This window comes from Scomber japonicus, chromosome 19, assembly GCF_027409825.1.
Source record: "Scomber japonicus isolate fScoJap1 chromosome 19, fScoJap1.pri, whole genome shotgun sequence".
In the NCBI taxonomy this organism is placed as follows: domain Eukaryota; kingdom Metazoa; phylum Chordata; class Actinopteri; order Scombriformes; family Scombridae; genus Scomber; species Scomber japonicus.
Window position 1 is genome coordinate 20,723,447 of NC_070596.1, and position 22,369 is coordinate 20,745,815.

The 22,369-nt window shown below is 38.2% G+C and overlaps 1 protein-coding gene across 1 annotated transcript; it reads left to right on the plus strand.

The window, feature by feature from the left end:
* Positions 1 to 6,084: 6,084 nt before the first annotated feature.
* amacr (alpha-methylacyl-CoA racemase) lies at positions 6,085 to 21,496 on the plus strand. The gene is made up of 7 exons (XM_053340164.1): positions 6,085 to 6,180; positions 6,276 to 6,357; positions 9,276 to 9,532; positions 10,389 to 10,532; positions 11,748 to 11,908; positions 18,393 to 18,579; positions 20,056 to 21,496. Exons 3-7 carry the CDS (start codon positions 9,286 to 9,288, stop codon positions 20,463 to 20,465), a joined length of 1,149 nt encoding a protein of 382 aa, XP_053196139.1. The 5' UTR covers positions 6,085 to 6,180; positions 6,276 to 6,357; positions 9,276 to 9,285; the 3' UTR covers positions 20,466 to 21,496.
* Positions 21,497 to 22,369: the final 873 nt, after the last annotated feature.

Sequence of the window (22,369 nt, forward strand, 5' to 3'; positions counted from 1 at the left end):
CCTGGCTAACACCAGGCCACCGATCACCAACAATCAGTATTGAGCAAGAGAAAAGCAGCTGAGGGGATAAAAAGCTGGGCTCTGGAACAGTGCATGTTCAGCATCCATAATGTGCTCCACATTGACTGACTGTGGGTGGATGGATGAACTCACTGTACATGAACTTTCAAAGGCATTGACTGGGTATTTCCCTTCGAGGCTGACAGGTAGATGCAGAGAAATACTTTATTTAGAGGAAAAAGCCTTGCAGCTTACCCCATGGTCCATAATACAATGCACCGATCAGATGCAGTGAAAGGTGGTTTACGTGTGATCTGCAGTACAGGAACATGTGTAAGAGGCACAGCAAGTACAAGGAAAAGGTATCCCATATGTAACTCATGGTCCTGATTCTCCCCTTTAGAGAGTAAATAGCTAAACAGGTTTTCCAGATTAAACTCTAAATTTTGCACAAGTCAACAGGATGCGACTGACTCTTATTTGACATTGGACCAGAGTGCTAAAATGTATCACGTTTATTCTCACTTGTAAAAAAAAAGAAATTTTAACTTTAAGTGAATTTCCCTCCTTTCCCCCCTTTCCCTTGATTCAAGCTTATTTAGATTCTCATTCAAAGCTCAGCACTCATTTGAAGCTTAGTTTTCATGTTACAGTTGACATCACTTGAGTGAGAGGCGTTGTATGGTATGAATATGGTGAAATAGAGAAAATTAAGCTGCAAGCTGTAATCCGCTGCTATGTAGATGCTGAATATAGGTAAGGCAAGGCAGTTTATTTATATAGCGCATTTCACGTGAGTGATTTCTCATCGGGAATTGAGATGATAACAATACAGAAACATCCTCTTTTCCCCTGCTCCTTTCCTTTTTGAAGTGTTGTGAAAAATCACAGTATAGGTACATCTCTTTCAAACTGACCTTCAATATGAACAGTAATTTATGAAATAATCCACATAAATATTGCACAAAGCTGACCAAAGAAAAAAGGTTGCACAACCTACAACATAATCAAGGCCAGAAATGGTATGTAATACTTGGATATGTGTTGTGTGCATATTACCAATAAAGTCACATGTTATTATTATGTTAATTATGTTCTGTCGTCCAGAGGCTGCATGGCCAGTGCTGATCTCTATTAGGAACTGTGACAACAAAACCTTGTGCTGAGATGACACCAGAGCGCTTGGCAGATTGATGTACAATTTGACCTTGGCCTTGTACCAAGTGTGGCTTGCCCAGTCCCCTTTGTCAGAGGGGTGCAGGAATACACTTTGCATGCTGCCTGTCATTCCAGTTCAAATGCTGTGGCCTGCAGCCCAACAAGCCTTAGAGCGCAGTATATATCAGTGTATGTGCACTGGGAGCTTCAAGTTTTCACATCACACCATGATAAGCCTCCACACTAGTTATAATGTAATGTGTTGTAATGTAACACTCATAGGCCCAGCCCTGAAACTTTTTTTCATTGTCAATGAGCTTTTTAATGAAACTTTCAGCTTTCAGCAGATGAATGTAAAAACAGCCTTCCAGTGTCACAGTCTGCACATACATCATTCTGCAGAGTAAAGCCCAAACATCTATGAAGGAGCACGAAGAAAAACACATTTTTGCTTGGAGGGGGGCTTTAATTTTTGAATAGTTCACTAAACAAGAGAGAAACATTTCTTCTTGACCGCTTGATGTTACTGATTTTATTTTCATAACTACAAATTTACATATTAAACATAAAGTCAGATTATCACACACAGTTTCTCAGAAGAGAAACAATGTAGTGACAGGATTTAATCCCAGGCCACTTGATGTTTCTTTCTGATCTTTCTTCTCTGTGCACAGGCTATCTGACTCATATCTGCTGAGAGTAAGTCATAGCTGATGAAAACTTCTAGTGGAAGAAATCCTTTCCACCCCCAAACTATTAAGTTGCTAATGGAAGTTTTTTCCCCCTCTGAGATCTAGTTATGCAGTTTTAATATGGAGGTGGCCATTGGGTAGAGGCATGCTTGATCTTGCAAGTAATATCACCATGTGTTATGTTTATATGGGGCATTCAGGGTTTTCTATTCAAATTACAGATTTAATAACGTAAGTCAATCACTGATGCAATTCACACCGTTATTTGTTTTAATTTGGAAACAACCAACAGATGGAGGGCTTTGAGTTCAACATTGGCCTCTGACTAACTTATGAATGAATTATAAGTATGCTTATTAGCCATGCTAGCAGTGAACTAACCCTAACCCAACCCTAACCGATCTCAACAACTGATAAATTGCCATGAAATTAATTACAGAAAATCATTCTCCCTTGGGGATGAAGTGTGTGGCCTTTGTGAACGCTGGTGATATTCTGAATTTTCATCAAGATTTAAATTTAACCAATAGTTTGGCTTATAACAAAATACGAAACTTGCAATTTGACTTGTTGTAATCTTCAAATGTGAACATGTTAACTCACTAAACTAAGACACTAACATAAATGATGTAAACAATGATGACAACATATTTAAACTATACAGAAATGCCAACTAATACCATCCATATTATCAATACTTCATGCCTAAATGTCCATAAAAATAAAGCAAATTTTTCCCACATCTTTTCTTATCTAAAACATAAAAGGTCTGCCTGCATCATCTCTTAACAACCTATGCTAATAATATGATGAACCAATCTGATATAGATTGCCAAAGACCTATGTCAGATCTGGCATCACTCTCTGGACAATTGACAAATAACCATATGACAATGTTACATACACATGCATGTTACATAAGAATCACACATCCCCAAGATACACACAGTTACAAGGCAAAAGCAGTGATCTTACTTCACCATCCTGTATTAACATGATAAATCAACCATTTGATCCTCCTTCACTTTAACATATGTATAAATATTCTGCTGGTTTTCTGGAAATAGAGACGAGGCTGAAATTGTTGGTACCGTCCTATTTTTATGAAAGCACTATTCGCCTTCAACAGTTGGTATCCTTCAGAAGTTATAAGAAATAATTGATTTGTAGTGACTACTATTCTGTTTTAATTAGTATCACAAGTGTTTTCAATCTCATAATCAGTCATGTAGCCAGTAGAAAAGGAGAAAATTATGCACTCTGCTGTTTTGTGCCACTGTGTGCATCACACCGACAATGGAAAACAGAAGGAAAATAAAAGAGTGGTCTAAAGACATTAGAAAAAAAGGTACAGTAATAGGCAAACATGGTCAATGTAAAGATTACAATACCATCTCCAAAGAGCTTGATGTTCTTTGACCACTTTTGCCAATATTATAAAGACACTCAAGGTGTAGAAAACATCTATGGATGTGGTTGCAGGAGGAAATTGGGCCAAGATTGAAAAAAAGAATTGCTTGAATGGTTGACAAAGGACCAAGGAAACTTTAATACACTATCCAAGCTGATCTTTAAATTCAAGGTACAATCATTTCAACTCACACCATCTGTCACTGTCTGAATGAAAATGGGCTCCAATAGTAGAAGACCTCAAAGAGGGAGACACAAAAAAGCCAGACTGGACCTTGTCGAAATGCATGTTGACAGGTCACTGTCCTTCTGGGAAAATGTGCTTTGGACAAATGAAACAAAATTAGAGCTTTTTGGTAAATCACACCAACCCAGAAGAAAAAAATAAGCCTATCAAGGTATTTTGTAGCAAAACATTCTCCCCAGTGTCAAAAAGTTATGTCTTTCCAGGTCCTCCAGCAGGATAATGACCCCAATCAAACACCAAAAAGCACTTACGAGTGGATGAAAAGTAAATGTTGGACCATTCTGAAGTGGCCTGCTGAGTCCTTAAGGGAGGTGGAGGGTTACAGCCCCTTTACAGTATATACAGTCAAAGGTAACAACTGTTTCAACTAGTCGAGGAGTTGTGTTGTCTGAAGGATGGCTAAGGCTCACATTTATTGACTGCTTATATTGTGAATTTTTGTCTTTATTCTTGATTTATACTGTATCTATCTATTTATTTATTTTTGTATTGGTTTTTGAATGCACCTCTGGGGCTATCACATAAGTAATATTGTTGTGGGTTAGGGTGGATTAGGGTAATACGGTGGCCGAGACCCACCATAGCTGCAAATAAAAGTAACGCTGCAAACAAAAAGAAACGCTGCTGCAAATAAAAAGAAACGCTGCTGCATATAAAAGAAACGCTGCAAATAAAAAGACACACCGCAGCAAACAAAAAAAAACTCTGCAAATAAAAACAAACGCCGCTGCAAATAAAAGAAACACCGCAGCAAACAAAAAAAAAAAAAAAACACCGCAGCATATAATAAAAAAAACGATGCAAATAAAAAAAGCCACAACGGAAGTGGATTACCGGGGACTGTTTTTGCCGAAACACCGGAAGAAGAAACGACAACAACAGGACTACGAATTGGAAAACGAACTAGAAAGTAAGTGAAAATGGTAGTGTTTAATGTCGCTACATGTACTTTTTAATGTGTTATTTTGTCAGGCGATGTAGCCCCAGGTTTGAAGTTGAACTGGAGAATGCCGGTGTATTGTTAGCTTCGGCTAACACGGGGAGACCACTAACGAGTGTGGAAACAACTGACGGCTACATAGTTCCGGCAGCTTATTACTGTCGTTGTTCCGCCTACGGGACGGGTCGGAGGTTGGGAGGTAGCCACAAGTCCTTCTGAATGTTTTAAACACTAACCCTTAAACATATATATTCATGCCGTACATTGTTAGAAAGCATAGGTTGCCCTGATTCATTCAAGACCACTCACGAATTATATTGGTTGCTCACAGCCGTAATAGTATTAGCGATTGGCTCGGCTAGCCACTCAGCTAAAGTAAAAACAGCTATAATCTCTACATACCTTCAAAGTCTTCCCTTTATCCACACCGATCATCGTATGACTCAGGACTTTCTGTACAGCTCGCCAAGTATCCATTCTTGTGAAATATGAAATCCGTTTCCATAACATCGAAATACTTTCCTCAATATGTCCATGTATTTAGTCCAACACGTAACGTATTAACACAAATAACAAACCATATACGGTCCCTTTTACGTCTTTTCCTGACTTACACGTACAAGCAACAACAACACAAGCAACATTGCCTGACCAAATAACACATTAAAAAGTACATGTAGCGACTCTTTCTAGTTCGTTTTCCAATTCGTAGTCCTGTTGTTGTTGTTTCTTCTTCCGGTGTTTCGGCAAAAACAGTCCCCGGTAATCCACTTCCGTTGTGTTTTTTTTTATTTGCATCGTTTTTTTTATTATATGCTGCCGTGTTTTTTTTTTTTTTTTTTTGCTGTGGTGTTTCTTTTATTTGCAGCGGCGTTTGTTTTTATTTGCAGCGGTTTTTTTTGTTTGCTGCAGTGTGTCTTTTTAATTGCAGCGTTTCTTTCATATGCAGCAGCGTTTCTTTTTATTTGCAGCAGCGTTTCTTTTTGTTTGCAGCGTTACTTTTATTTGCAGCTATGGCGGGTCTCGGCCACCGAAGGGGGCTACAGTGCATTGATCACTTTTTAAAATTAAATTATTTTAGCGCTAACTAGTATATGCTTACTGTGTAAGTTATATTGTTTAAAATTACATACAGGCTACTAGTTTAAGGCCTACGGCATTAAATGAAGAAATATGGGTACCCACATTTTATAACGTTTTGGCAGTACAATATCCAGAAACTGTCTTCTGATTTAACGAGCAAGCACCTCAGGGATTTCATAATGATATTAGGTGTTGATATAATGTATTAGATTTAAATGTAGATAAGGTAAACAAGTCAGAATTGCAAAAAGTGTCCCACATTAGGCTACCCTAATCTAGCTACCCTATACAATGACAATAAAGTGTTTTTTTTAAAACTGTTTTTTATCCACTAAAAAAAAAAAATGACTAATTTCTTTTTTCTATATTATGAAGTGTAAGTCATGTTTTTATACAACCATTAACAGTTCAGTTACTTAAATTAAATGAAATCATATTTAAAAAACTCAATTTCCCACAAATCTCGCGAGTGCCGCGCTGACGTCACCCGGAAGCAGCTTGTAAACAGTGTCTGTGTACTGTGATTTTATGACCAGCGTACACCGAAAGAAGTCTGGGTTGGGCGGAGTCGGCGCTCGATATTAAAACGGGGTGGAAGATTAATATTGTGAGATTAAAGTTCTTAAACTGCTCAACAAAATATATTTAAAGTATAAATATGTTTGATCAAGCTAAATGCGTTATTTTACAGTGGTAGTTTTGAGTCACGTGTGCTGTGACATTATCAACACTACGTTCCCTCCAGCTGGACCGCCCCGGCGTGCATAAAGGTGCAGCAAAACAAAGCGTCCGCAGAAGTGTCCTCCTGTCCCCGACCTGTGGTAAAGGTAAGCTTACAAACTGTGGTTCTTGTTAACTGTCTTAAATCAGGATACAGCTGGTGGAGGCTTGTTTTACCCTCTAAATGTCAGTAATGTTCAGGAAATGGTTAAAAAAAAACTGGCCGATATTTGCTCCAACTCGCACATTGATTGTGATGATTAAAGTAATGCCAGCTGCTGTAAAGTAGCGTTACTTTATAGCGTTTCACTTTGCACAAATGTAACTAGTACATGTTGACTTAACTATTTTAGTTTAGGCTTTTTAACCAGCACACTTGTGTGGTTGGTAGCGTTTCTTGATAAACTAGACTGTAACTTTGGACTTTGTTTAAGTTGGTAGTCTAGTTGGAGTCTAAAGTCTAAATGTCATAGCAGGTCTGAATGCAGTGTAATGTACTCTAGTACTCCTTTCAAGGTCTGTGTTGGTCTTTTCTATTAACAGTGGTGGAAAATGTACTCAGGTCCTTCATTCAAGTAAAGGTACTAATACAGCAATGTAAACGTCAAGCAGTCCTGTTGTAGTTGCTGCAGGTGGAGCTAGTTTGAACTTCTTTATATACAGACAGCTAGTATAGTCCAATGGTTTCCAAACTAGAGGTTGGGTACCTCCAAAGGGTCACCAGATAAATCTGAGGGGTCCTGAGATGATTAACCGGAGAGGAAAGAAGAAAAGACAAAGATAAGCAAATCTGTCTTCAATTTTTCTCTAATCTCTCTAATCCATAATCTATGAGTTTTGGTGGATCATTTCAACTTCTATGAAATGAAACCAAATGAGAAGTTCATTTGTTGGAGCTGTTAACAACTCATAGACATCTGAATAGTGACTCTGACTACACACTACTTGTTGTAAGCAGCAGGAGGAAGAGAATTCAGCTGAAGTACAGCCATCACTTTCAACCCAGACTCCTACTCCTCCTACGTCACTTTCCCCACAATAAGTGCCAAGTATTAAGGACATGTACATGGCTGCTAATTCAGCACGAACATGCTATACAGTCGGATAAAAACTGGTATCAGGGCATCATTGATGACATAAAGACTGAACTCTTTGTCCTTGCTCTCCTTTGAAAGAGAACAGACTGAAGTGTTGGACTATAATGAAAAAATTATAGTATTTTTTGGGGCCAATTTCAGACTTTAATTATGGACAGAAAGTAGGACAAAAGTGTTCCCAATCGGATATGATAATGTATGTAAGTCATTAATGAATGTAAGTCTATGTAATGTCCCTCAGACGTGTGTGTGTGTGTGTGTGTGTGTGTGTGTGTGTGTGTGTGTGTGTGTGTGTGTGTGTGTGTGTGTGTGTGTGTGTGAATGAATATGTGGCCGACATGCAAGGCTATGCAATGTCATGTTCGTCTTTGTGCCTGTAACATTAGCTCTCATGATGTATAAGGCTGATATGATGAAACGACGGTGCATTCAGGGAGGTATAGTTTGAATGGCCTTGGTTAATGTTTCAGAAGCTATGAAGTGTGATTAGTCTTGGGCGTGCAAGGTCCACCTGATTTTCTGTGTGTGCCCCCTCCACACACACACACACTGATTTCTACGTTCGCTACTACCGCCGTCTCTGCAAAATGTTTTTACGTTTTTTTTCTGAAGCTAATATAAAGCTTCAGCTGTTCAAATTAGGCAAATAAAGTAGATATCTTTCTGAGTTACAGTCTTTTCCAGTGCCAAAGGCCTTCTTTTTGTAGCTATACTTCCACCGTAGCTCAACAGCTGCAACATAGCAACTCTGTGACCAGTATTCACTGTAACAACAACATGGGTGTTTTTATTCCATTGCCAGATTCTGTGAACGTAGACGGTCACCCATGGAAAAAAACCCAGTAATGAGCTGAATAAATGCAGATCCATATCTTGTTTGATTGTTTTCCAAAACAGGTTGCAGTGTAATCTACATGATACCCAGCTCAAACTGTTCCTTATGCACAATGAGTAAATGGCCAATTAATGTTTGGTACAAATTTGGAACACCTACATCTAAACAACCACAGTGAGTCAAATATCTCTGTGTGTGTGCACAGGTACATAACCATTAGCTATAGAAACAGGCTGAAGAGAAAATACTTTGTCTTCTATGTGATTTTAGGTGAGACTGAAGGAAAAGTCCACTTTATGTTTTATTGCTCATTATATGATGATTAAAGGCTTTAATAATGTCCTTAATTTTGTTGGGGGTTTTTTCTGGATGAATGATTATAAAACGTTGAGCTGTGTGATGTTTGTTCTTGGAAAGGTTTGACGAATGTTTCATCAATGCAACTAACTAACTGACTAACTACAGCGCTGAACAGACAGGCTGGCTACCAGATTCTGTTTTAACATCTATTAAAATTTGAGACCCTAAATACATGGAGTGGCCATTTGAACTAAGTGCTGATTATGCTGTCAGCATGTATTTTATGATTTTGAACTCTGAAGTCTATTATTATTGATTGTTGGATGGACAGAAAATGAATCTGCAACACTGTTGATAATCTATTCATTATGTGCATTACACTTTGCCCTTTTTTTGTCATGGTTCAAGCTCCCAGCTTCTAACATTTGCTGTTTTTTTTCTTCTTTAACAGTAAACTTGTGTGTTGGTTGGACAAACCAAGCAATTTGAAGTTGTCACTTTGAGATCTTGGAAGCTGTGAAAAGCATTTTTTAAACTGTTTTCTGACATTTTATAGACCAAACTATAACCAGATTAAGCCAGAAAATGGTTGGAAAATTGATGGATAATTAAAGTAATCATTAATTGCAGCCCTAATGTGATTCATCTTTTCATGCAGTGTTGTCCAAATCTCACCAGCACAGTTAGTAATTAGTACTGACATGTCTAATAACATTGCAGAATCTGGTGTGGGCCCATCTCTGCGATGTATTTCATTATACTTGCTAACTCTGTCTGATATTCTACATTATAGTCTTTTCATCATGGCACTGGCTGGGGTGAGAGTGCTTGAGCTGGCGGGACTGGCTCCTGCACCGTTCTGTGGTATGATCCTGGCAGACTTTGGGGCTAAGGTGATCCGTGTGGACCGTACCAAGGTTGCCATGGCAATGGACACGCAGGCCCGGGGGAAACAATCTGTCGCCATCAACCTGAAGACATCAGAGGGCGTAGCCTTGCTCAGGAAGCTCTGTGTCCAGTCTGATGTGGTGCTGGAGCCCTACCGTAAAGGTCAGATCACCAACAGTGTGATAGTCGTCAAGAGCTGTGTAATACATAGTAGTCAGAATCAGTGGTGGAGGAAGTATTCATATAAGTCTTTTACCTTATAGTAAAAGTGCCAATACATTAATGCATAAATACTCAACTACGAGTAAAGGCCTTTTTAAAATCCTACTTCAGTAAACAGTAGTATTATCTGCAAAATCTACTTAAAATATAAAAAATAAAAGTACAAAAAAAGTGGCCCCTGTGACTGTGTAGCTGTTGATGTATCAGTGCATCAGTAAACAGCAGGTAGCATTTTACTACAACTATTTTGTATTCAGCTCAATATTTTAGTTTAGTGGTCAAGCTCTCAAGTTCTGCTGCTCAAATTTGATCATCATTTTGATAATCTTTGCTTATTTTGTGAAATATGTGATACTTTTACACCTTCTGGCCTTTGAACAATTATTTAAATGAGACCATCTGGGCAATGTAGGAGTGAAATCACTCATAGGTGGAAATGCTAATAACTTGTATAGACCAGATGTGACATGGTAGCTCAACCAGACACTGATTTTTTTGGCATTATATTTTATGAGCCCATTCTATGTTTTATAATGTAAATCTTACAATCACTATCAGAAAAATGTAGTGCAGTAAAATTTCAATATTTCGTCCTGAAATGTTGGACTTATGTGCAATTCTTGAATAAAAAACACTTGTGATGTGATATTCAAAGATAAGTTTACAGATATTCTGATAAGTCACATTTCACAGACTTTAGCGAGGCAAGACTGTCCCCAGCTCACATGGTTCGCCCTGAGTGAGAACCAACATGCATTTGATGAAAGTATAGATTTACCCCCCTCTGACCTCCCAGGTGTGATGGAAAAGCTGGGCCTCGGTCCACAGGAGCTGTTAAAGGAAAACCCTCGTCTGATCTATGCTCGCTTGACGGGGTACGGACAGAGTGGATCTTACGCCACCGCAGCTGGACATGACATCAACTACCTCGCCATGTCAGGTGATAACACACTCAACTGCTCATATTTTTGTAATGAATATTTACACACCTTACACTGCAGACAGATGGAACTGCATCAATATTCATAAAGATGATAAAAGAGGATAATTAACTTCTCTTCTGAGAGGCTGGTTATTTTTTCTCTGTGTACTGACGTTCTGTGTCTATCCAAACAAATTTTTTTCCCCCTCAAAAGTGGAATTCCTACTGATCTGTGTACCAGATGTGCATCCAGTATAAACCAAATAAAAAAAAAACATTCTCGCTTGACTGTACTTCTCTGTACATCTGTATCTCGCAATGGAAGGTCCGCAGAAATCAGACTCGACAACCCAGTACCTACTTTTAATGAAAAGAGAAATGTATTACTCTGAAATGACTGCTGGCTCAAAACACTGTGTCATATGTTATGTTCTGTATATGTACCACCCTATTGATACATTTCTTATTTCCATTGATGAAAACTGTGATTCAAGTCTGAACCTCTTTTTATTGTAATACAACCCTAATGAAAATTACATTTACTCCATTATAGCCCATCCAGCAGTGATTTTCCTGTAATATTACATTAACGCTAATGAGTGTAACAATGATTTGTGGCTGTTATGAAACAGCTGGCATTTTAATGCGCTTGTTTGGAAGTCCTGATTTGTATTAAAAAAAGAGGGAATAAAAGGAGCAGTGACATGAATGTAAGGCAGGGGGAAAATAACATCATGCTCAGTAAACCAACCCTGATCAACACAAACTATAGATACTTGCTGATTAAGGTGACCACAGTGAATTTTAATCTTAGGTCTGTTTATACATTGATAACAAACTTGGATATTTCAGTGCATAAATGTAATATTTAACCAAATGTATATTATATTCAGACCATGATATGTCTGCTTTCAATAACTAACTATAACATTACTATAAAGATTTGCTCAATACTACTTGTAATATCTTTTTAATAAAAGAGAGGAAAAAGGAAAAGCTTTTGTCCAGAAGCTTTGTACTTCTGAGCATCCTATCTTATCAGCTTATTTCCTTCTTGATTTCTCTATGTGGTATTACTCACAGATTCATTCAATTACTGAACTCATTGATTTTCTTTCATTTCCAGGGCTGGAGACCGGCCAGATACTTAATTGTTCTCCACTTGTTAAGCTGTCATTAAATTTTGTGTGACCGTTTCACTCCATTTGTTGTTTTTGTTTTCTGCTGTCACAGGCCTTTTATCCTGGCTGGGTCGTAGCGGAGAGAAGCCTTATGCTCCGTTGAATCTGTTAGCAGACTTCGCAGGTGGAGGTCTCACCTGTGCCATGGGCATAGTCCTAGCACTGTTGGAAAGGACGAAATCAGGGAAAGGACAGATCATTGATGCTAGCATGGTAAGCATATTGTCAAACTCTAGTAAACATATTGTCGCATTGAGTCAGCTGCAGTATGACATACCACCTACTCTACTTGAGGGCTGCATTGAGAGAGGCATAGGTACCTAAATAGTATTTTTCCTTTTCATAAAGTTTTATATATTTTTTTTATTTTATTTTGTCAACAAAACCAAATGTCAAATAACAATGGAGGCTCTTTGCACAAACTGCAGCAGGACAGTATTGTGGGCCAGGGTTAGGGACAACAGCCCTTCAGCAAACATATGTAAGGGGTGTTAGTGTGGGTGTATTACTACCGTAAAAGTAAAGTACCTGTAAGCAGATGAAATACAAACGAGGTAGTTTAGGTTGATTTATCAAACCCCTTAGAGACACAGTTGTTCAACTCAGGAAAGTTACCCTAGCAGAAATGATTTTCTCCTCTGTCTCAAGGCTTGTGATCTAAACAGTTAAACGAGTGAAATGCTACAAGTTGTATTCTGCGTTAAACTGCAGCATGTTGCCAGATGATGTTGTACAACACTGTGACATACACTGGAGTCAGGATTCTGACTAAAGTGGGATATGTGATTAGTTGGACGGCCCTTAGCGGAGTTATTCAAAAGGAACATCAAAGTTTCTGAATCCAGTGTGGCTGTAATGGAGCTGGGAGGTTATACAGCAGAACCACTCTAATGAATTTCTGGAGGACATGGAAGTTTTTTAACTTTGCAATGGTTTGAATGTTTTTTGCAACTCCTTAAAAAGTATACATTTATAGCATACAACTCAATGCATATCACACACTCTATTGTGTGCTTATATTTTCATTTTAATGTGAATCCAGCATTATGTTTTTACATTTATCAATGATCATCAGTGTTATTTTCTAAGAGACCTAAGAGTAGATGAGCAAACTGACCCTTATATTTAAAATAATGAAGTGTCCCTTTAATCTAAGGGCATTTTCAAACCTATAGCTTTGTTTGCTTTGATCTAAATCAGTGAAAGAGTTGGTAGACTTGCCGTCTCTTATGCTTGGTTTTTTTTTCAGACAGAAAAATCCAAGCAAACCAAAATGTATTACTACAAGCCATGTGAGAAGATTCAACCCCCTTTAGCAGTCAGATGTGTCTAGGGTGGGAGCAAGAACAGAAAGACAGGAAGAAGGTCAATTGTTAATTTTGCTCATCTGCACCCCAGTTTACAAAGTGGGCTTGTCAACGGGAACCGCTTTGCTCAAACTTGCAGACTGTGCCGAATAGTTTGGTCAGATCAATCGTATTCCCACCAAAAACAAGATTTAGTTTTTTGCCAGACATAGATCACATCCTCAAAGGGTCTTTTGGTCCACATTCGAGTATGATTTCTGTGTTTAGATCTGCCGAAACAAATCACATGAATGGGAAAAACGAACCAGAGTCTAATTCAACTAGACTACAAAGTGCAGGTGTGAAGGTGCCTGAAGTGTAAGACAGCACGTGATGTTTAAAGAAATGTGCTTTCCCTGGCTCTTTTTCAGTTTTTGGCATGGCTTCATTACTTAAGTAAATTGAAATAAATTAGCCTCTTGACCTCATACACACCTACAGTCAGTAGACTAGTATTCTTTCCATTTTTTCCTGAGTTATGTATAGGAATTTGCTGCAGGTTTAATTTTTTTATGCGTCTGTAGATCCCACTATGCCACTAAACTTGTGGGTGGCTGGGCATAAACATGCATACATAACTCACCAGAGACGAATTAGAGTTTGCAGAGTTTAATTTTGCATGAATGGGGATTATGGCTCTGTTTATGGCTTTGACCTTTTGTGTGAAGGGAGTTTTTTCATTTGGATATTCACATTCAAATCACCTGCTGTTTCACTCACAGTGTGTAGATGATAGTTTAGGTAAGGAATAGCCAGCAGTGTATTGCTGATCTGGGAAATGAGGCTGTGTCTGAATTCATAACATCTGAGGTATCATACTGGCATCAGCAGGTCTGGCTCCTCCTTTTGACAGCCTAACACAATCTTTAAGTAACTAATTGCCTTGTTGCTCAGTTAGGGTTCAGATCACTCACAACATAGATCGAGCCTGTTTTGGAGCTCAGAGGTGCAGCTCATGGTCGGTGCCATCTTTCCCATTTGGAGACAGTACCTTCCAAATAAAGAGGGGTTGTCTTTCACGCTCACATCCCGTGAACTCGGACTGAAGTGAACACTAGCATTCTGAGAATATGACCAGTGCACACTTGAGCTAATGTCAGCTACTTTATCTACTTACTGAAATATTGTGACATTTATCCCACTCAGTGTGAGTCCTGGCTCTGGGGAGACCAGTGGTCTAGCCAACTGTCATTAACGGCTGTCAGTCAACACCCACACAACAGACATCAAAGCCTACCATAAGTCTTCAAATTTTATTAAAAGAGAAATTATTTAAAAAATTACCACCAGCAAACTTATTAGAGGGACAGAATTTAGGGATTGAGACCATAATGACAAGTTGGAAAAAACGATTGACTGACTTAGTATTCATATTGGGAAGTTGATGCTTTTTGAATGGGAGTCAGGTGGAACCAGGGCTTGTTTTGGGGCTAGCATCTAGTGGCCATTGTTGGCATTGCACTTTAAGGTACATCTACACTGGCTTAAGCCTTTAGCCATGGTTGTTGCCACTTGGCTCACACCTGGCACTTTTTAAGTATTAACTCATTAGCCAGCAGCTACCTGTTGAATGTACAATAACACACAGAAGAATAAGGACCGATGCCTCAGCAAGATTCAGAATTGCCACCTGTAAGTGCTGATGTGTTTTGACAAGGGCTTGGACTGACACTGGATTTTTGGGGCCGATACTAATATTAGGGAGTAAAAAAAACAAAACAATATTAATGGCTGATAATTGATACACACAGAATCTATACACACAGATTATATACATGAACACAGTTTTTGCAATGACTTGTCACTTAGCAAACACATAGTATATATTACTGTAAATTAAAAAAACACATTTAGAACAAAAAACGTGTGTGTGTGTGTGTGTGTGTGTGTGTATATGTTAAACTTAAATTAAGAAAAGAGATCCAATATGCATAAAATTCTGCCTATATATCTTAAAAAATGAATCCGCTCATATTGAACAACATATACATCGATATTGATATATGACGGGGCAATATCGGCCATTAACCACAATGATGACCTGGTCTGTTCACAGCGACACAGTTTAGTGACAAATCAACAACTGATTGAGTTTTAAAAGACAAGTGATGGAGTGAAAAGGATCACACTCTAGCCTATTGATTAGAATTTGTATGTGCATCAGTGAATCTGCGATTTAAATAGACGGTGTTTTACATGTGTAGATCTGTGAATGATCTGCTTGTATAGATCAGAGGATCTGTGTGATGGTGCATGAAGGTTATAGAAATTACAAAAATAGTTTTGAGCTGAGAAAACCTTTTTGTTGTGTGCACTGTTGATGGTAAATGGACTGCGATAATATAGCACCCTTCTGGTCTTCTTACCACTCAAAGCACTTTTAAAGTACAAACCACATTCACCTATTCACAAACACATTTCACACAGCCTTCAGGAGCAATTTGGGGGGAAAACGTAAGCATGTGAACAGGGCCACAGCTGCCCCAAGTAATAGATTGACTGACCTGTACACCAACATATAGCAGGAGTGTCGAGTTTGTGGAGTTGGGGTGAGAGAGATTTAGATAGCGATTATTGTTTGATGTATCTATCATACATGTTGCAAATGCAGTCTTCAAACTAAGGGGTCAAGATTTATTTTCACTCCACTGTGACCGTAATATCACCGTGACACTGTGGTATAAGAAATCCTGCTCGTAGGCTACATGAACTCTTGAACTTGTTTCTGTCTGGGGGTTGTTTGTTGACCTCTGGGGTTAGATAAATCTTTGCCTTAAGCCTGTTGTCTTAGAAACTGAATGGATCATGAGATACTTAGATGAGCTAAATTTGAAGGATATTGACCATCGTCTATGACCATACTTGTTTGTAAGAAGGTGTAACAGTTTGTGGAAGTGTCCATTTAGGGACCTGGCTGTTGCTTTGGCTAACTTTGCTTTGGAGAGCTACAAAGCTATCTGGTTTGTGTTCGCAGTCTTTAGAGAAAGAACTGGCTTTAGATAAGGGGCTGGTGGAGAAATGTGCTTTATTTCCAAAAAATTATAAGATAATTGTATTTTTGTTTTGTGTATTTGGACATTTTGTATAATTGCTACTAATTGTGCAATTGATTGTACAGTGTCTACAACTGCGTCAAGAAGTAACAATGTTTAATGCTCCCTTTTCTTCTTTGTGTGTTCCTGAGCGAGCAATGAAATTTTCCAAAACACCGGTCTTAGTAATGCCTAATAACGCAGGGAACAAATTAACTTTCTTTTGTGTTTTGGAGGGTAAAAATGATGTCCCTTAACAATTACAAAAATTGCAGGGGAGAAATATTGGAGGATGTGACCTGCAGCCCCTGTGGTGATTTTGAGCCTGTGCATATTTACAATTAACTTTTTCAGTTTACAATTTAGCAGACGCTTTTTATCCAAAGTAGCATTCATATGATTGCAGATCTCTGCTCCTCAACTGTAAACATCTGTTACGGGAGTCAACATTTGAGCATTTGAGTGATGTACTGTACTGTACTGTCTGCTGCAGTTTTACAGGATTTTGTGCTCTGCTGAACTGTCTTTTCCTAAATATAAATAATTCATTTTCTCTATTGAGCTGAGAAGCATTTAAATGTCTTAGTTTTTATAGATTTTTTTTTTTCAAATCAAGTGTTGACTCTGCAAACCCCTGGTAAACTCACCAAAAAGAAACCTTAGCAGTACGAGGGGAAAAAAGAAGCTATTTATTTATACATGTTACAAAAACAATCAAAGATATATTATTGGAAAACCGTCAAAATAAAGCCGAGCTAGAATGGGGGACAAGTCAATTCAACCTGCATTAACAGTTTTTTTTTGTCTTTTGGGGCCTTTGAAAACAAACTGCCTTCAAAACAATGACATATAATCTATTGCTTAATAAAGGGGATATGGTGGACTAGATAGAAAGTAAGTGGTAATTTATACATCCAGCCTATAGGGAGACAAAGTCCTCTGCTCTCTAAATACCAACAAAATATTATTTCTTTAAGGTGAAGAGTTATTTTTGATGTAAGTGGTCATTCTTAATACAGAATCCATCCATCCATCCATCCAATAAAAGAAGCCTTCACTGTGCTGACAGTTTGGTCCATGCTGCTTGTCTCTGGCACACTGTGTAATTGTAATGGTTGTGATGAATGCAGAGCGCAGCCACAATCAGAAGCAGGACACCATCTGATTCATAATGATCAACCATGACATGGTTGATAACGGCTCTTTTAGAGGCAATTTACGGAGCTGTTAAAATGCCTTCATGGGGGACTAATTACCCTAAACACAGACTAGGGTGGGTAAAACTTTTTGTAGGTTTTTACCTCCAAACAATTTCAAATTGGACTCTGTGAATGTGAAGACAGTAAATTAAAGTGGTTGTAATATAGCAGCAGCCAATGTTGCATGCTCAGTCATAAAGCATGGATGTAGCTTACACACAGAGAGAGGAGGAGGCACAGTGAGACTTAAAAGCCTGCTTCTCATCTCTCTCACCCTATTGATTTATTTTCTTCAAAAATTGTTTCACCCCTGCTGATAAGTGACTACATTCATTGATCGGAGTCTGTGTTTTATCCACTTAGCCACTTGAAAATGTGTCTATCACAGTATGATTAAAGAAAATATAAATATAAAACATTCTTTGTAAGTCACATACTTCGTGACTCGAGCGTATCAAAGGAAGTTCCCTGCTTTCTAAATGACTCAATATTTCATGCACAACTTTTGGTTTTGGCACTGGATATTTATGAAAGCACTGAAGCCATGACCAGTGACAGAGCTTTTGTCTTGTATACTGTGACTTGTCCCTGATGACTCACAGAGCAGCAATTGGGCAGAAAATGGTCCAGCAGTTTAAGTAAAGCTCAGTTCACACACAGTGTGTTATGTTATTTCAAATATTTAAACCCCTTTTGTTCATCGCCTATTTGTCCTTTTTATAAATTACTTTTGCAGAGTTAATTGGTGGCAGAATAGATTGCAATCAACCTCTTCTACATGGTGTAGGGTGAAGTATTATCTGGACTCTTAATATTCCCGTAGGACAATATGTTTGTAGGTGACTGGCTACATCCCACCAGGGAAATTGAATCAAGTGGATCATATGCATTTTGTTCATTGTTTGATCAAGTATTTTTTTTAATAGAATAGGCAATGGTTTATACACTAAATGTCAGTGGAATATCATTTGTCCATTATTCTCACAAGCTTTTATTTTAATGTGCAAAAACATTGTATGTTAAGTTCATGTATGGATGGAGTGATAATGAATAACACATAAGTAAGAACATAGACTGATCTAACCTTGATTTCCTTTTCTCTTCCTCTCTCTCACATTAGGTGGAAGGAGCTGCATATGTGGGTTCATTTATATGGAAATCTCGTAGCATTGGTATGTGGGACCGTTCTAGAGGAGAGAACATGCTGGACAGTGGAGCGCCCTTCTACGATACATACCAGACTTCAGATGGAAAGTACATGGCTGTTGGTGCCATAGAGCCACAGTTCTACAAACAGCTACTGAAAGGTTAGTAGTATGCAAAAATAAATAAATCTCTAAGACAGTGGTTAGTGTCCTTTTCAAAGAAAACCATTTTATGTCGGGATATAAGCCTCCTCCTCCAAATATCAGTGATCTGTGATGACATTGCCAACTTTGGTGGAGGTATAAAGCATTTCCACTGAAGGTCTTGAAGTCCTATTTTAAATGAGCAGTGTGGCTGAGTGATGTGAATTATAGACTGAAAGATGTGATGGTTAATGAATACTCTGTCAGCCAGTCACATCAGTGGTGTCATGGTTTGGTAACAGCTGCCAGTAACAGTGAAGAATCACACTAATAGCTCAACAAATGGAAAAATCTGCTTCTCCTGAAAATCATAGTTGTTAGGTTAGTGTTGAGCGTTGTGATGTAACACACAGCACCGCAACATGTTAGTTTGTCCAACAGATAATTATACGATGAGGATATAAACACAAGAAGAAAAATATGTAGTGTGGTGAAGCTGTTTATGATCAGTCCAACCCACTGTTGCCGTAAATGGCAGCGTTTGCAGTTTAATACATTTCAAAAATAAAAAAATGAAGCGCTGGAAAAACTGCAGAAAAAGCTTGAAAGGAGGTCATGATGCTCAAGACTAATGATCCCCAGTAATACCAAATCATCCACTTTAACAGGCAGGATATCCAGTTATAACCAAACAGCCCGATGCTTGTAGAGTTGTGTGAGGTTACTGGTGTCATTTGCACATGATGTAATCACGGTAAACATAATGAACGGCCGTACATACAGTCATGGAACTGTGCTCTAGCGTCTCAAATTGGAGGCTGCTTTATTTTTACCCACATATCTGTCCTGCAGCCTTCAGATCAGATGGCTACAGGGTTTTAATGAACTGGATCGAGGAGATTGTTTTCATATTGTATGGACAACAGATGGTGTAAGAATCAAGTATACTGCTTTACAGACCTTCTTTTGCTTTGAGCACATTAAACATTTATTTTAGATTTAAAGGCATGTACGGATTAGAGAATGTTATTATTTGTGTTTAAAGCATTAGTGATTATTGCTGTATATTTGCTCCCAGTATTTAGTTTACTTTAGTAACAGACGTAGTTCTCAGATGTATATTCTCAGATCCAATTTCCACCAAAATACAAACAACTCAGCTCCAAGATATCACATAGATCGGCAAAGACAATTTCAAAGACGGGAAAATGCTGAACTATTGGAGTGCATCTTGTTGCACTGTCACAAAAAAATGTATTTGATAATTTAAATATTTTAGTGTCAAACTAGAGCAACAGGAAGTAATTGAATTAGCTGTAACCAAATACAGTCAAAGCAGTTCAGCCTATATGGCTCTAAGAGCACAATCTTAATTAGCAACAGTGAATGAATTATCTTTTGCAGTTGACGGATTAGTGATCACTACACTAAAATATTTTGCATAATTTTGCTATGAAGACACATTTGAGGTTACATAATTGTTTTTTTCCCTAGGCTTAGAATTGGATGCTGCAGCGTTGCCTAACCAGATGAACTACATCGATTGGCCTGAGCTCAGACGGATCTTCACAGAGCGTTTTGCCACGAAGACCCAGGCGGATTGGTCAAAAATCTTTGATGGGACTGACGCCTGTGTCACACCTGTGTTGTCTTTCGACCAGGTGAGCTCACACCCACATAACCAGGAAAGAGGTTCTTTCATCCAGGACTCCAGCAGAGAAGAAAGTCCCCGGCCAGCTCCGGTTCTCTCTCGGACTCCTGCGCAGCCTTGCCTAGCCTCTGACCCTGTTATTGGAGAACACACAGTTGAGGTCTTAGAGGAGTTTGGTTTTTCATCAGCACAGATAGACCAGATGCTAACAGCAGGGATTGTAGAGTGTAATGCAGTAAAGGCAAAGTTATAAGGTCTAAACCTTATTTGGGAATTCAAACGTCACACTATCTTTTAGTGTTAGACTACAGGGAAGAGATGGACCTTAATAAGAACAATTATGAGTTGTACCATAGACATAATTGATATGGATAAGATGGATCCAAAATCAAAATTTTTAGTGATGTATAGTAAAACCTGCCATTTATGTACTGTACTGTGTAAGACAGAGCGTGGAACCCATTTTCATGAATTCTCTGAGGCCTGAGGTCCCTGATGTTCACATGTAAGCAGAGTTGTCATTATCCCACACACTTTCTTCTAGTGTAAAATGAAAGGCATAACTGTGCACACTCTCAGGGTACATGGATGATGTTTGAGTTCGTCAGTGGGTTACAGTTAGCTTGAATAGCTGCCTCCTCCACTTCATTGCAACTGTTGCCCTCTGAATTTTTGAGTTTGAAAGATAGATAGTCTTTTCTGAGATTTACACATGGACATGCAGAGTCAATCTGGTTTCCACATGCGAAAAATATATATGTGTGCACAGCTTGATAGATCTGCAACACAGAAACGTTCATAGAGCATTTATTGTATTGTGTCAAATTTGAGGCCCCTGATGTCTAATGTCCACTGGATCCTGCAGTGTTGCCTTACAGTTAAGTTAATGGCACAGTCACAGCACCATCGCAGTTTCAACGTCCGCAAGAAACATTTCAGAAGTGTATGCTCTTCAGCAGCCAGGTTTTGCTGACAGTTATACAAGCATATTAAATACATATTGATGTAATAACAGATGCTTTGTGGCTGCTTTTATTGCCTCTAACTTGATCTATGATCAATAATAATTTCATTCATTTTAGCTTTAGTGTGGTCTATCTCATGGCACAGCTGTTATCATTACCTACTGTTTTTGTTTATTATCTGGTGATGTCATTATAATAAATAATTATTTAATCAACAGCTTAAGGGTTGGGAATGATTGCGCAGGTGGTATTAATGAGATACAGTGACATTTCCTTAATTGTTTCATTGTCTGACAGCAGAAACAGAAAAATATATAAATGAGAGCGAGTGATGACAGAGAGCAGAGGAGAGAAACCGATGGATCTTTCTCTTCACCCTCTCTATCTCCCTCACTAACTTCAAACATGAAAAACTAGTTTTGCTCTGTGTGTGTCAAGACAAAGGCGGTAAGAAGTGAAAAGCATCCTTAATTATTTATTTTAAGTCAACTGCTGATAAAAATAGACATTGTAATACATTCCCAAGTGAATTTCACACTTTGGCAAACAGATAGTGGCTGTTTTGTGGTACAGTGTACAATATGTTTTAATTAGTAGGGCAGGTCAAGTCAAAAAACAGCAGACATTGACAAAGTGCTTCACAGAGAGATTGAAATTTGATTGATGATTACACTCAAACAAAACCACAGGATCAAAGGTTGCATAAAAGGAGTTTAAGGGAAATTTCAAATATAAATCACCAAATCACATTTTTTAATACATTTTTGAATAAAAGGGCAATTACTACAATGTTGGGAGTTTTATTTTTTGTTTTCTCATCAATAACACTTTGTTTAACAAAATTAGATTGTAATTTATTCAATTGCTGTCACCTACAGTATGCTGTAATTATTGTGGCACTGCCAATGGTTTAAATTGTTTTGCTGTTGTTGTGTTGTTTTAAAATGATTAAATGCTGAGGCCCTCTGTGCTCTTGTCTTTATATATAATGTATAAAAGTGTAAATCATATGCAGCATGGGTATATTTTCCAAATTTTCTTGTTTTTGAAAAATCAATGAACATCTCTGCTTAAGCTTGAGAGCTTCGCTGCAGTTATGGAAAATTGTGAAATATGAAAATGGCCCAAGAAGATACATGCGCATTAAAGCATTGCATTGTAAATACCTTGTAAAATAAGCACAAAAATGCAA